Source organism: Dipodomys merriami, unplaced genomic scaffold, assembly GCF_024711535.1.
Source record: "Dipodomys merriami isolate MVZ:Mamm:240054 unplaced genomic scaffold, mDipMer1.0.p SCAF_71, whole genome shotgun sequence".
Lineage (NCBI taxonomy): Eukaryota > Metazoa > Chordata > Mammalia > Rodentia > Heteromyidae > Dipodomys > Dipodomys merriami.
Genome location: NW_027206302.1, coordinates 186,550 through 201,681, shown reverse-complemented (window position 1 = coordinate 201,681; position 15,132 = coordinate 186,550). Strand labels below are relative to the sequence as shown.

General features: G+C 35.8%; 1 protein-coding gene across 6 annotated transcripts in view; it reads left to right on the top strand.

Annotated features, from left to right (window-relative positions):
• Window positions 1–14,699, top strand: part of Atg4c (autophagy related 4C cysteine peptidase) — a 69,647-nt gene extending 54,948 nt beyond the window's left edge. For all 6 annotated transcript variants that reach the window (XM_070008948.1, XM_070008945.1, XM_070008949.1 and 3 more), the window contains one exon: window positions 8,289–14,699. In XM_070008948.1, the coding sequence (XP_069865049.1) occupies window positions 8,289–8,456 (168 nt within the window). In that variant the 3' untranslated portion in view covers window positions 8,457–14,699. The remainder of the gene's footprint in view (window positions 1–8,288) is intronic.
• Window positions 14,700–15,132: the final 433 nt, after the last annotated feature.

Genomic DNA, 15,132 nt, shown 5'->3' with positions numbered 1-15,132 from the left:
TTTCTTTCCTTCTTTCTTTCTTTCCTCCTTCCTTCCTTCCTTCCTTCCTTCCTTCCTTCCTTCCTTCCTTCCTTCCTTCCTTCCTTCCTTCCTTCCTTCCTTCCTTCCTTCCTTCCTTCCTTCCTTTCTTTCAGTCCGGTTGTAGGGCCTGAACTCTGGGCCTGGGCTCTGTCCCTCAGCTCTTCAGCTCAAGACTAGCGCTCTACCACTTGAGCCACAGTGCCACTTCTGGCTTTTTTCTTTTTGCTTATGTGGTGCTGAAGAATCGAACCCAGGGCCTCTGGCATGCAAGGCAAGCGCTCTACCACTGAGCCACCTTCCCAGCCCCTCTTTCTTTCTTTCTTTCTTTCTTTCTTTCTTTCTTTCTTTCTTTCTTTCTTTCTTTCTTTCTTTCTTTCTTTCTTTCTTTCTTTTCTTTCTTCTTTCTTTCTTTCCCTCTTTCATATCTTTCATTCATTCATTCATTCTCCTTTTGGTTTTGTCATGGGGCTTGAACTCAGGGCCTGGCCACTGTCCCTGAGCTCTTTTGCTTAAGGCTAGTGCTTTATCAGTTTGAGCCACAACTCTACTTCTGGTTTTCTGGTAGTTAATTGGCGATATGAGTGTCATGGACTTTCCTGCCTGGGCTGGCTTTGAACTGTGGTCCTCAGATCTCAGCCTCCTGAGTAGCTAGGATTACAGGTGTGAGCCACTGGTCCCTGCCTATATTCTTTTTCTAAAGGATCTGTTTTCTCTCTTTTCTTCCCCTGAGGAACTTATTTGTAGTAATTTTTTTCAGTTTTCTATTATTTCTATTATTTTTTTTCTATTATGTTTCTTTCTAGATAATTTCTTTGTTTTATTTTTTGTTTTGTTTTGTTTTTCCTGTAACTATCTGGTTTTCCACTGGATGCTTTTACCCAAATGATCCGCTCTTCTGTATCTTCTTCTTTTTAAGAGTGGGACACTAAAAAGCTGAGAAGTTCTTCATATATGAACATGGCTTTTTAGCTGTGATGACTTCTGTCCTCGTAAGACTATGTAATGAGCTTGTATTTTTTTTTATTGTGAAAATACTCTACAGAGAGGTTACAATTACACGGGCAAGATAATGAGTACATTTCTTATCAAGCATTGAAGCCTCCTCCTTTGTTTCCCCTTCCCATCCCTTCCCATCCTCCCCCCCCCCCCCCCCGCCAAGTTCCTTTTTTGATATAACGACTTGTACATCTCATTGTTGCAATGGGTCTACCTGTATCCCTATTTAAACGATTTGTTTTTTCCCCTTCCCCTCCACAAATTATACCAACATCAAAAACAGTGAAAGCAGGGGTTATACCATGGGGAAGGACATACAAAGCAACAAAGAAATAATCTTATAACTATGTTAGAAACAATTGCATGAAAGAAAAAAAACATTTGAATACATATCTTAGGGTTCATTTCCCTAACATCACCTTATCTGACCTTTTCTGCTCTACTTAGACATATACTAGTTATTGCAAATAAGAGAAACCATGGGACCTATGTTTCTTTGGGCCTGGCTTCACATGAGCTTGTATTTTTATAGATTCATCCTCTCATGTTAATAAGTGGTGCTTGTCCTCCAGATTTGTTTGGTGTTTTTGTAGAGAAGTTTCAGCATCTCCTGTGGAATTTATATTGTTTACTGGTACTCTTGGTGCAAGAAGTGAAGGATACTGAGGGTCCTACAGTTTAGTATTTTATTTATTACTTAATTCCTCACCTTCTGAAATGATCACTGCATTTAATATACTAGCTTTTACATCTTTATTCATTGTTTCCAAGGAATGACTATTTTCCTCTGTTGGGGTGGTGCTGTAGGGATGAAGAGTACTGAATGTAAGGTGGGACTTGGAAAATGAGTCTATGTAGGTTTAAATTGTTTTTCTTTTTTTTCATTGTGTCTTTATCTCTCCATGATTGGAAAGTCTTTTATCTTTGTATGCTGCTCTCCAGCTTCTACAAGATATTCATTTTCCTCAGGTACCCTGCCAACACCATCTCTTCCCAACTTGTGAACTGAGGCTTACATTTCTTTTGCTGCCTAGTGAATGGCTTGTTTTAGATTATTTTTTAATCCTACACCTTCTTTTCCTTCTTTTTTTTTTTTACTTGTTTCCAGTCTAGTGATTTAATGACAAATATATTATCTAATAGAGCTGATGTCTCAGGCTAGAAAATTGGAAAGAAAAATACAAATATTAGGAAATTAATCATTTAAGTTGGGAAAGGATGTCCACACAAGGGAAAAATTACACTTGACCACTTGTCCTTTAGCTATGAACTAAATTTATATTTTATAGACATTAAATCCTAGAGCTCCTGATGTTGTTCAACCCGAAGCTAACATTTGTTGAGTCTTTACTGTAGGTCAGGTACTGTGCTAAGCACTTCGTATACATTATCTCATTTAGTCTGAGGTGGGTAATGTTATATCTATTTTACAGATGAGGAATTTTGCATTTAGAAAGGTTCAGTAGTTTTCACAAAGGTCACAACTAATAAATGATAATGCTGAGAGTCAAGCCTCAGATAGTAACTCAAGAATATGTACTCATAAGGACTATGTTATAGTTTCTTATGTATACATCAATCCATGTTCCAGGCAGTAGATTATCTAATCTTTATTTCAGGTGATAGAGAACTTTATTTCAAATTATGTGATGTTTCTTCGATGTCTTTTCAATTTTCAGATAGTTTTCATTACTTTTTTCTTTTTAAAGCTTATACTGGGTTGGAATCTACCTCCATGTGACTTACCTGTAGGCTCAAAGTGTAAGAGAAATAAGTTTCCTTTTTCTTCTAGGATAAACATTCTCATTTCCTCCAAGGACACACAATTTCTCATGCCCATCATTATTTCAGTGAATGTCTTTTTGAAATTGGTAGTGTTTTAGTCTTATGTTCATGATTGCATTTCCCGGAGTCCTCCTAGTGTGTGTTCTTCAAGTAAAATCTGAGGGATCTTTGTTTTATTTCATAGGTTTATCCTTCTGAAATCTAGTCTGATATCTTTCAAATATCTTAAGGGGATTATAGTTTAGTTGGGAAGCCATGAAGTGGGCATTAAAGATAAATGACTGTAGAAGAGTGTATTTAATAAATACATTTGAATGTGTGAGAGCTCTCATTTGATGTCTTTATTGTCCAATCCTGTGACTGCGGTGGCTGTGAGGAACAGTGAAATTCAATAACTTCAATGAGAGGACTCATCTTTGCATGAGAAGACTGATCAAGAAGCACTATACACTTGGACAAGCTCACTTGTAATCTCCTTATACAACCTTTTGAAATTCAGGAAAAATTAAATTTTAAAATTGATAGCTTTAAGACTCCACAGTATGAGTTGGATGTTCCATGGGGTTTAGAAGTATATAGAGATGTATATCACCGTTATAGTATCATATAGAATGGTTTTACTGCTATAAAAATTGTGTCTATGCTTCCTATTCATCCCTCTTTTCCCCAGCTTCTGATCTGTTTACCATCTCTATGGTGTTTTTACGAGAATGTCACATCATTGAGATCATACAGTATGTATATAGTCTTTCAGATTGTTTTTCAAATTTATTTATTTATTTATTTATTTATTTATTTATTTATTTATTTATTTATTTATTTATTTATTTATGCTGGTCGTGGGCCCTGAACTCTGGGCCTGGGTGCTGTCTCCCAGATCTGCAGCTCAAGGCTAGTGCTCTACCAGTTGAGCCACAGTGACACTTCCAGCTTTTTCTGCTTATGTAGTGCTGAGGAATCGAACTCAGGGCCTCATGCATGCAAGACAAACAAAAACTATACCACTGAGTCACTATCCCAGCCCCTGTTTTCATTGTACAATGTGGATTTTTATAAAGTTTCAGCATGTCTTTTGATAGCTTTGTAATTTATTTATTTTTAGTATAGAATAATGTTGCATTGTCTGGATGTACTGCATTTATCCATTCACCTACTAAAGGATATTTTGGTTATCCCTAAGTTTTGGCTATTACCCAAACAGTAAAGCTGTTACAAATGTATGTATGCAGGTTTTGTGTGGACATAACTTTTTAACTAATTTAGGTAAATCTTTAAAGTATATTTCATCTGATTGCCTTTTTTGTGATAGTGCTGTAGCTTGATCTGAGGGCTTCATGCTCTTCCTTATCTTTTCCACTCAGGTTTGGCACTCCATCACTTGAGCTATATATATCTCCACTTCAAGCTTGTTGCTACTTAGTTGGAGATAAGAGTCTCACAGACTTTTCTATCCAGGCTGGCTTCAGACTGCAACCTTTACATCTCAGCCTCCTAAATAGCTAGGATTATAATCATGGGCCACTGGCATTGACTTCATATAACGGCCTTTAAGATTATTTTAAATAAACTGAAAACATTAGAAAATTCTAATTCTCAAAAGTTTGAATCAAGAGGTATTATACGTAAGAAGATGACATTGTAAGAGAGTTTATAGAAAGTAGGTACATTTTATAACAAAGGGGTAAACATTTCCTGTCTGACATTTTCCCGTGGGACAGCTTTAAATATGATGTTGATGAGCAACTTAGTTTTGTGCTATAAACTCAAATGAGTTCTTTCTTGATTTGAATGAAAGAGCAAGAGATGATAATGTTAGCTGTGCTGTGTTGATCTGAAAATGCTGTATGTGGACACTTGCTCATTAGATAGTGGACTTTTACATGTGACATTAAAATTAAAATGTAAAATGACAAGATATTTTGGACTATATTCCAGCTACTTGCTGGTGATGAAAGGTGATTCATCAGATGAATCTGGTGCCCTCTTTGCCTCTTCATTTTCATTTGTCACATTTTGCCCCTCTGCCTTTTTTTGGAGGATGTAAATATAATAGATTAAAACAATCTGTAAATTAGCATATGAAGTATAAGATCTAGCTTTCATTATTTCTAGTTTTTTTGTTATATGGCTATTTTTAAATGGTTCATTTCTACACAAGTAAAATATGCATTTTAGGTCTGGAGCATGGCTCAAGTAATAGATCACTTGCTTAGAAAGTGTGAGCTATTGAGTTCAGAAACCAGTACTGCCAAGAAAAGAAAGGAAAGTTCTTTATATTATATTAAGTGTCTTACTTAACTAAAATTTAACAGTGTATCTATATGCTAGGCCTACTTATTTATTTAAGCCAGATTTCAAGAGAATCTATAAATGTAATATATAAGAATTGGGTAATTCTTTAGTTGAATGTTGACATTGGAGAATTTAGTTTTACCCCTAAAATTATTATTTTAAAACATTATATTTAACTGATCATGATTAATGGTAGATGTAAATAATATTGAGATTTTTCAGCATTTTCTGTAACTCAAGTAAAATTTTCAGAATCCTTAGATGGTCTTTATTGCCAATAGAAAAGCTCATTTCTGGGTCATGCTTGGTATGACGTGTCTCTAGTCCTAGCTATTCAGAGTTGGAGGTGGGAGTATTGTATGCTGAGTTGAACAAAAGTGAGAGACTGTATGAAAAACAAACTAAAGCAAAAAAGAGCTGAAGGCATGGATCAAGTAGTAGAGTATGAGACCCTGAGTGTGTGTGAGTGTAGAGAGAGAAAATTTATTTCTGTTAGATGTGGTGGCACAAAACAGTAAAACCCAGTATTCGAGAGACAGGACGATCACAATTTAAGGCCAGTCTGGGATAGAAAATGTGACCTTGTCTCAAACTATTTAAAAATTTTTTTGAAGCAGTAGTTCAGCCTGTACTCCTAACCACTTGGAAGGTAGAGATGAGGGGATCACAGTGCAAGGTGATCCTGGCAAAAAATGTATGTGAGATTCCATCTCTACAAATAGCTAGGTGCAGTAGTGTACATCTAGCATCCCAATTATGGAAGAAACACAAATAGGAAGATTGCAATCCAGGATGGCATGGGTATCAAGCAAAATCTTAACTCAAAAATAACCCAAACAAAAAGGGCTGGCAGAGTGGTTCAAGTGGCAGATAGAACACCTGCCTAGCAAGCGTGAGGCCCTGAGTTCAAACCTCAGAAACACCATTAAAAAATAGAAAGCAAAGCCGGGTGCCGGTGGCTCACGCCTGTAATCCTAGCTACCCAGGAGGCTGAGATCTGAGGATCCCAGTTCAAAGCCAGCCTGGGCAGGAAAGCCCGTGAGACTCTTTATCTCCAATAAACCACTAGAAAACCTGAAGTGGTGCTGTAGCTTAAGTGGTAGAGCACTAGCCTTTTGAGCTGAAGAGCTGAGGGATAGCGCCCAGGCCCAGAGTTCAGGCCCCATGACTGGCAAAAAAAAAAGAAAGCAAAAGAAATTTTTTTTTTTTGGTTGTTGAAACATTGTTTTATTTTAAAAAATTATTTTTTCTTTTTTGTTGGTCCTAGAACTTGACGTCAGGTCCTGAGCACTGTCCCTGAGCTTTTGTGCTCAAGGCTAGCACTCTACCACTTTGAGCCACATCTCTACTTCAGGTTTTTAGGTTGTTAATTAGAGATAAGAGTCTCATGGACTCTTCTGCCTAGACTGGCTTCAAACTGTGATCCTCAGATCTCAGCTTCCTGAGTGGCTGGGATTACAGGCATGAGCCACCAATGCTTGGCTTAATTTTTTATTTTTTAATTTTTTTTTGGGCCCAGTCGTGGGGCCTGAACTCTGGGCCTGGGTGCTGTCCCTCAGCTCTTCAGCTCAAGGCTAGCACTCCACCACTTGAGCCACAGCGCCACTTCTGGCTTTTTTCTTTTTGCTTATGTGGTGCTGAGGAATCTTTTTTCTTTTTGCTTATGTGGTGCTGAGGAATCAAACCCAGGGCCTCAAGCACGCAAGGCAAGCGCTCTACCACTGAGCCACCTTCCCAGCCCCTTAAATTATTTTTTTTAATAAAAATAGTTTAAATATTGTATGTATACATGCATGTATGTGTTTTTGTATGTATGTGTTGGTCCTGGGGCTTGAACTCAAGGCCTGGGCACTGTCCGTGAGCTCTTTTTGCTTAAGTCTAGTATTCTACCACTTTGAGCCACAGCTTCACTTCCCAAATATTTTGAAAGAATCTAACAGATTTAAAATTGCTCAAATTGCCTTTTAATTCCAAATTTATGTGTGTGTGTCCCTTCTAAATTCTTTGAGTTGTTACTTACAAGGTAAAGTATGGATTATAACTAGTACAATTTTTTTTTTTTTTTTGGTCCGGTCGTGGGTCTGAACTCTGGGCCTGGACGCTGTCCCTCAGCTTGTCAGCTCAAGGCTAGCGCTCTCCCACTTGAGCCACAGTGCCACTTCCACCTTTTTTCTCTTTTCTTATGTGGTGCTGAGGAATCGAACTCAGGGCCTCAGGCATGCAAGGCAAGTGCTCTACCACTGAGCCACCTTCCCAGCCCCTAGAACAATTTTTTATGTTGACTGTATTATTACTGAAATATTTCAGCCAAACTATCTTTGTCAAATACAGGAATTTTGCAAAAACCAAACTTAATTTTAAAAATAACTTTACATTATTGCTTTTCTCTAAAGTAGAGAAGTTGGATATTCTTTTTTTTTTTTTTTTTTTGTCTTTAAAGTTTATTATAGAATAGAAATTTTGGAACAAAAGCTTACATCTGAAACGTGACAAAGGAAATAATAAAATCCATAGGAACTATGTTAACATTGACTGTATAATTATAAAAGAGAAGTTGGATATTCTTTGGCCTGCTTTGTAGATGATGGGAAACAGTGATTTGCTCAAGGTCACACTGAAGCAAATTGCAGAATTGAGATTAGAAAGGGCCTTCTGATTCAGCTTAATGTGTCTTTTATCTGTGTTAGGTTAACAATCTTTCCCGATATTTCACCATAGACAATTCCATTTTATTCCATGTCTGTTCCTACCAAAAAAATATAAAGGTAATTTGAAACTTAAGGTTTTTTTTTTCTTCAAGGGTTGGTTTGTTGAGACAGGGTTTCTCTATGTAGCCCCGGTTGGCCTTGAACTCCTTATTCTGCCTCAGCTTCCTTAGTACTGGAATCAGCAAGCCTAACTTACAGCTTAACTGTTTAGTATGAGTCTAAGCTAATGTGATGAGAAGGCTGGAGGTAGAAGTGAGCATTTACTTAATTTTTGGCGTTTGAGTCCTCATGAAGAAGAATTATTTACCTATAAATAAACTGTATGATGTTCATCACCTTTATTTATTTTTTTTTTTTACCCAATTAAAACAGTAGCACTGGATAAATGTAACAAGAATCTGACAAGAGAATTCAAGGCTAAAAGTCATTTGGTTCTAGTGTGAATTATATAATCAATAAGGGATTCTTATGTACTTTCTCTTACAGATGCTGAAATTTTCTTCTAAGGAAAAATATCCCTTATTTACTTTTGTAAATGGCCATTCCAGAGACTATGATTTTACATCTTCTACTACCAATGAAGAAGACCTGTTTTCAGAGGATGAGAAGAGACGATTAAAAAGATTTAGCACAGAAGAATTTGTCTTACTTTAAAGACGATTGTGTTTGTGCTTGTTGAGACCTTTGAAAGGGGAAAAATGAGGAGTCACAAGTACCCTTGAAGCTTTATTTTCACCATCTTGATTTTATATGTCATATTAAAAAAGAACATTTGAAAATACAAAACTTTTAAAGATACCTTTTCTGACAGAAAAATGATTTAATTAATTTTGCTTTCTGATGAATATTAATGATTCTGGTTGTATTTCTATTTTCCTAAAATCTACTAATGAATCACTACATTCATTGTAAGCCTTTTAGTCGTTAACCTTCTACTTCTGCTCATTGGCCCACTGGAGCTTTGTGACAGGCTTCTCAAAGAATGGGACCCCAAAATTAGTTTCAGAAGCCTCAGTTTGTATTAATGACTAGGAGCCTACTATTAATGCAGCTAGAGTGTACTTGTGGTTTATATATCTTGATAATTAAGTAGCATTTGTTACCTGTGAAGTATATCTAATTGTTTTGTTTTTGTATATTAAAAGGAGAATTTTGAGTTAAGGTGATAGCCATGTGATTTTATAATGCCAGCTTATTATACTTCCTGTTTAGCCTTCTATAGGTTTTGTTATTAATAGTAACTAGACACTTAGACAAAGGATTAGTAGTAATGTTTGTTCTCTATCTCAAAATGAAATTTTATGGGAATTCAACTTCGGCAGTTTTAAAAATGGAATATAAAAACCTATAAATACGTCTCTGATTTTTGTTTGTATAAAACAGTGTAGTGGTGTTTAACAGTTGAACCGTTTATGAAGGAAATCTGCTATAGGATATTATGCTTTACTCTTAGGCAAATACAAGAGTTATTGTTGAGCCAGGGTTATAAAATGAATAATAAAGGTGTGAGCACATAAAATGCCTTTCTTTTGGTTTAATGTTGGGATTATTTTAATCCTTTCATTTGAATAACATCTTAAATGAATTCTGTTTATTTGTAATGAAGGCAAATACTATTGTTGCTCTGAAAGCAAAACATTATCTTACTTTATAGAGCTTTTCTTTCAATATGTAAAGGTGAGTTACTATAAAGACATAAAATTTTGTATCATCTAAAGTCATTGATCTCTTCCATAAGAAAACCCTATTTGTTTAGAGTTGCATGTGAAACTGAAACAGAGTGGGCAGATTGCTTTAGTATGCCTGATGAGAGAAATTGCGTTTGACATTTCCCGGTAAGGATGGTTTATTGAGTTGAAATAGTTCAAAATCTAATTTTTTTTCTTGTTCCTAGATAAAATCTGGATAGATTAAGTCCAAGACTAATTTTCTAGAATGTCAGGGCAGCATAGAAACAGGAAGCTGATGGTATGTGAGACTTTTTATTCGACCGTCCTTTCATCTAAGCCATTGCTATTTACTGTTCCACATAGCCACAGGGGTCATAGGTCAGTGAGAGAACTCACAACTTACTGTGCATTTTTCTATAAGAACTATATAAAAGCTTAGGGTTACAGAATAGCCTTATTATTTTCCTAACTTATTGTGGGATCATTTTAAAGTACAATTTTGGAATGGGAAAAATTGCACCAGGAAAATGGTAAGAGAAGGCAGCAACTTTCTTTGTGTTTGTGTTGAAAATATGTACTCATTGAAAATATGTACAAATCCTTTTTTTTTTTTTTTGGTTGGTCGTGGGGCTTGAACTCTGGGCCTGGGCATGTACAAATCTTTTAATACAGTCATCCGCATCACTAAGAATAAATGTTGAGAATGAGTATCATTACCATAAATAAGCATATAAAAAGTATTCAGTAGTATACATGAGTAAATGACTGCATGAATGGAAATTGAGAGAGGCTGTTGGATTTATCTTGCTTGTTTATTAATTGAACTTTATCTGAGGACTAGATAAAAATGAGGCTACTCTTTTTGGGAGAAAGCAGCAAAAAAAAAAAAAAATGGCATTATTAGGTTTAGAATAGAAGCAGTATATATCCTAGTTGCAGACTCAGTTTTGAACTCAGATTTCATTTCAAGTTCAAAGAGCCACTAAGCACAGTTAGTAAAGCTTATGGATGATGGTGCTTAGCCTGGAATAAGGGAACATCAAAAAGGACAAAGTTCTAAAATGGTCATTCTGTTGGAATTGGGATGGGAATCCTCGATTTGGGCATCAATATTAAGATAGTAGATTTTACCATTAACATTCCAGAAATGAATTTTTAAATTCTAGATAGGACTTTTTGATAATGAAGATTTCTTTTGTTTCTTCATAAGATTTGACAATTGGAATCCCTTTTTGTCATTATGTGAACCACTGGCAGGTAATTTTGAAAGTCATAATTTACTGAATGAATGAAAAGATCTTTTATAGTATAAGTATATACAAAAAAGATTTCCCTGAGGTATTCATTTTTCTGCTTTTACATTAAATCAGCCACATTAAATTTGTATTAGTTAGAAGACATCTTTTAGAAGATTAAGAATTTAGGTCACTTTTGTATTCTGTTAACCTTAGGATTTAACATTGCCTAATGAGGCCTTACTATATGTGTTAAATCCAACTTGGTTTTAGAGAAATTAAAGTAAAAGATGAAGAAAGGAAATGGTGCTGTGGCTCAAGTAGTAGAGTGCTCGCCTCCAGCGGAGGAGCCCAGGGACGGTGCCCAGGCCCAGAGTTCAAGTCCCATGACAGACAAAAAAAAAAAAAAAAAAAGATTGATATTTGCAGGGTGCCTGTGGCTCACGCCTGTTTCCTAGCTCTCAGGAGGCTGAGATCTGAGGATCACGGTTCAAAGCCAGCAGGGGGGCAGGAAAGTATGTGAGAATCTTATCTCCAATAAACCACCAGAAAACCAGAAGTGGCGCTGTGGCTTAAGTGCTAGAGCTGAAGAGCTCAAGGATAGCTCCAAGGCCCAGAGTTCAAACCCCATGACTGACCCCCCCCCCCCGAAAAACAAACAAACAAACCACAACACAACACACAAAACCACAACAAAAGAAATGAAGTAAAATGACATCTTTTTAATCTGTCCACTTTTGGGTTAGATACCTGTAGGAGATCTCTAGTTAATCTTCTATTATTCCATGCCAGAAAGCATTTAATTACTGATTAAATCACACCAACCCAGCTTTTCATTTACTTTGGTTCTTTTCTAGTAGGGAGAAGTTTCATTTTTATGGTTTATCACAGATTACCTTTAATAGCTTGAATTTGGCATCTAAGTATTTTTGACTATACAAATTCATATCCAAGTATAAAAAATACTTTGAAAATTTTTTCAAAACAGGAAACAGAAGAGCAAATAAATAATTTGTAGGTATCAAATCACCAGTTGGGTTACCATAAGGAAGCAATTGAGAATTTAAAATAATGGCAAATAGAAGCAAGAAATTCTTAATACATAATAGAAGCAATTTCTTAGAAACATAAGGGATTATTATTTTTTATAAAAGAACAAGTGTCTTGCAAAATTTTAAAAGAGAATAAATATTTACAATATGCTATTGATGATAGCCTCAGTATTATTGTCAGCCCACCACAGTTTAATTGTGTTATTCAGTTGAGCTTCCATACTAAGTATTTTGGGAGAGTAAATTGAAAAGGTGAAATATCAAGCCAGGAAAATTGGGAACATCCTATTGATTCTAAAATATAAATTTTATATCATTTTACGTTTGAATCTTAAGTCAGTTTCAAAATCTTAAAGAAATTTTGTGTGGCTTTCATAGTTATTTAAAGACTTTGTCATTGCCTATAAACTTTTTATATTTAGAATTGGTACTGCTGACACATTTTGGCGTTAGCATTTTCCTCTCTTTCTTTTTTACAGTCTTCCTCGACATTATTGGTGACAAGCAATGGCCAAAGCATTTAAAACTATATAAGATTTTACTTATTCTCTCACAGTGATAAGAAAAATATTGTAATTGTGGAAAAAATGTTAGTTATTAGGTAAAAAAATTACTTTTTGTTGTTCTACACGTTAATTTTTCCAGAAATTTAAACAGCCTTCCAAATATTCTTATTCTTGAGTGAGAAATAAAGGAAATATTCCATAGAGAACTATCATTCATTAGAAATGTGTGTATGTGTGTGTGAGAGAGAGAGAGAGAGAGAGAGAGAGAGAGAGAGAGAGTGAGTGAGAGAGTGTGTTTGTGCACACTCACACATACATGGACCAGTCCTGGAGCTTGACCTCAGGGCGGGGTGCTACCTGAACTTTTTTGCTCAAGATTAGTGCTCTACCATTTGAGCCACAGCTCCACTTCAGCTTTTTGCTGGTTAATTGGTGAGAAGAGCCTCATGGACTTTCCTGATTGGGCTTTGCTAAGAACTGCAACCCACCATCCTCAGATTTCTGCCTCTGGAGTAGCTAGGATTACAGACTTGAGCCCCTAGTACCTGGCTCCATTCATTTAAATGATTGAAAATGAGTTCATGGCTGGGCACAAGTGGCTCATGCCTGTAGTCTTAGCTACTCAGTAGGTTGAGATCACTGTTCAAAGCCAGCCAGGGCAGGAAAGTCTATGAGACTTGTATCTTGTAACTGCTAGAAGAAACCTGAAAGTGGAGCTGTGGCTGTAGTAGTAGAACACTAGCCATGAGCAAAAAAGTTCAGGGATAGGAGTTCAAGTCCCAAGACCAGCACCAAAGAAAAAGTTTGTGATCACTTTGTCATAAGATAATTGCATTTACCATAAGATAATTATAATACACATTTATATATCATGATACATAATTGACATGTAATAATAAATGATAAATACATTTTATACTAAAATAGCATACATGAATGAAAATAGAAAAATGTGTTTAAAAAATTCTTTTATATCCAACAAAGGTAAACAAAGAAAGTTGAAATCCAATGGATGTCTGTGAACAAATGGACTAACAGCACAATTAATGTGAACATTGGGATGTGGATGATCACCTAGCAGTTCAGATCAGGGAGTCTAATTAGAACAGGTAGTTTTAGTGCAGAGATGCAGATTTAAAGCATTTCTTTTTTGGGGGTGGTGGTGAAGGGGTGCTGGTCCTGGGGCTTGAACTCAGGGCCTAGATGTCCCTGAACTTCTTTTGCTCAAAGCTAGCATTCTACCACTTGAACTATAGCTCTACTTCCGGTTTTGGTAGTTTAGTGGAAATGAGAGTCTCACAGACTTTCTTGTCCCAGCTGACTTTGATCCATGATTGTCATATCATATCTTCCTGAGTAGCTAGGATTACAGGCATGAGTCACTGGTGCCTCCCTTCCTTCCTTCTTTCCTCCCTTCCTCCCTTCCTCCCTTTCTCCTTTCCTTCCTTTCTGTTTTAGGCTCCCATTCGTTAATCGGGTTCAGTAAGGTGTTTTTATATTTTTATTTATTTAGCTATATTCTTGTAGCATCCTTTTTTTTTCTTTTTTAAAAGTTTTGCAAATCATAGTATGTAACAGCACTTCACTCTTTGTGACTGGATAATATACTATAGATGAATAATACCACATTTTATTTATTCTTCAATTGATGGACGTTGAGATTGTTTCTACTTTGGGGCTATTATGAATAATGCTTCTTTAACAGTTATCAACATAACTGTGTTGGCTTATGTTTTCTTTTTTTCTGACCCTGAAAAGGAATTGGTATTGCTAGTCATGTAGTAACTTTACATTTAACTACTTGAAAAATTACCAAGTTGTTTTTTTCATCAATGTGACTACAGCATTTTAACAGCAGTCTACAAGGGCTCCAGTTTTTCTACCTCCTCACCAACCTTGATTTTCCTAGTTGCTTTTGATGTTGACTATCTTCCCATGTGCTTACTTTCCATTTTTATATTCTAGAAGAAATGTTTTCAAGTTCTGTGCTCATTTTTAAGTTGGGTCCTTTGTCTTTGTATTATTTAGTTGAAGGATTCTTTGCATTTTGTGGATACAACTCAGTTACCAGTTACCAGTTGTGTGGTTTGCAACTGTTTCTCAATCGGTGGGTTGTTTTTTTTTTTTACTTTAATGATGGTGAAAAGTAAAGCCTATTTTCTTTTTACTTAGTGTTTCCTTTGAAACTCAAAATGGTTTTAATTTTGATAAAGTCCATTTTCTCTATTTTTCCTTTGCTTCTGCTGTTATATTTAAGAAACAATTGCTTCATCCAAATTCATAAAGATTGATACCTATTTTCTTTTATAGTTTTAGCTCATATATTTAGGTTTTTCTTCATTTTGAGTTGATTTTTGTGTACGGTTGATCCTTTGGAATGCACATATCCTGTTGTCTCATCTCTATTTGCTAAAAAATAAAAGACTATTCTGTTCTCTGTTGTATGGTATTAGCTTTGTTACTGAATATCAGTTAACCATAAATATAAGGATTTATTTCTGGACTCTCCTCCACCCTCCCACCCCTCACCCCCGCCCAGCTTCAGTGCTAGGGATTTAATCAGGGCCTTGTAAATGCTAAGTACAATACTGTACCACTCACCTCCATCTCTAGCTTCTAGATGGTCTTCCTCATGCCAATACCATACTTTTTAATCACTGTAACTTTGTGGTAAATTTTAAAATTGAGAAGGGAGCCTCCAATTTTGTTCTTTTATAAGATTGCTTAAAAAATTTTTTTTTGTTTTGTTTTTTTGGTCATAGAGTTTGAACTCCGGGCCTGGGCGCTGTCCCTCAGCTCTTCAGCTCAAGGTGAGTGCTCTACCACTTGAGCTACAGCGCCACTTCCTGCTTTAAAATTTTTTGATA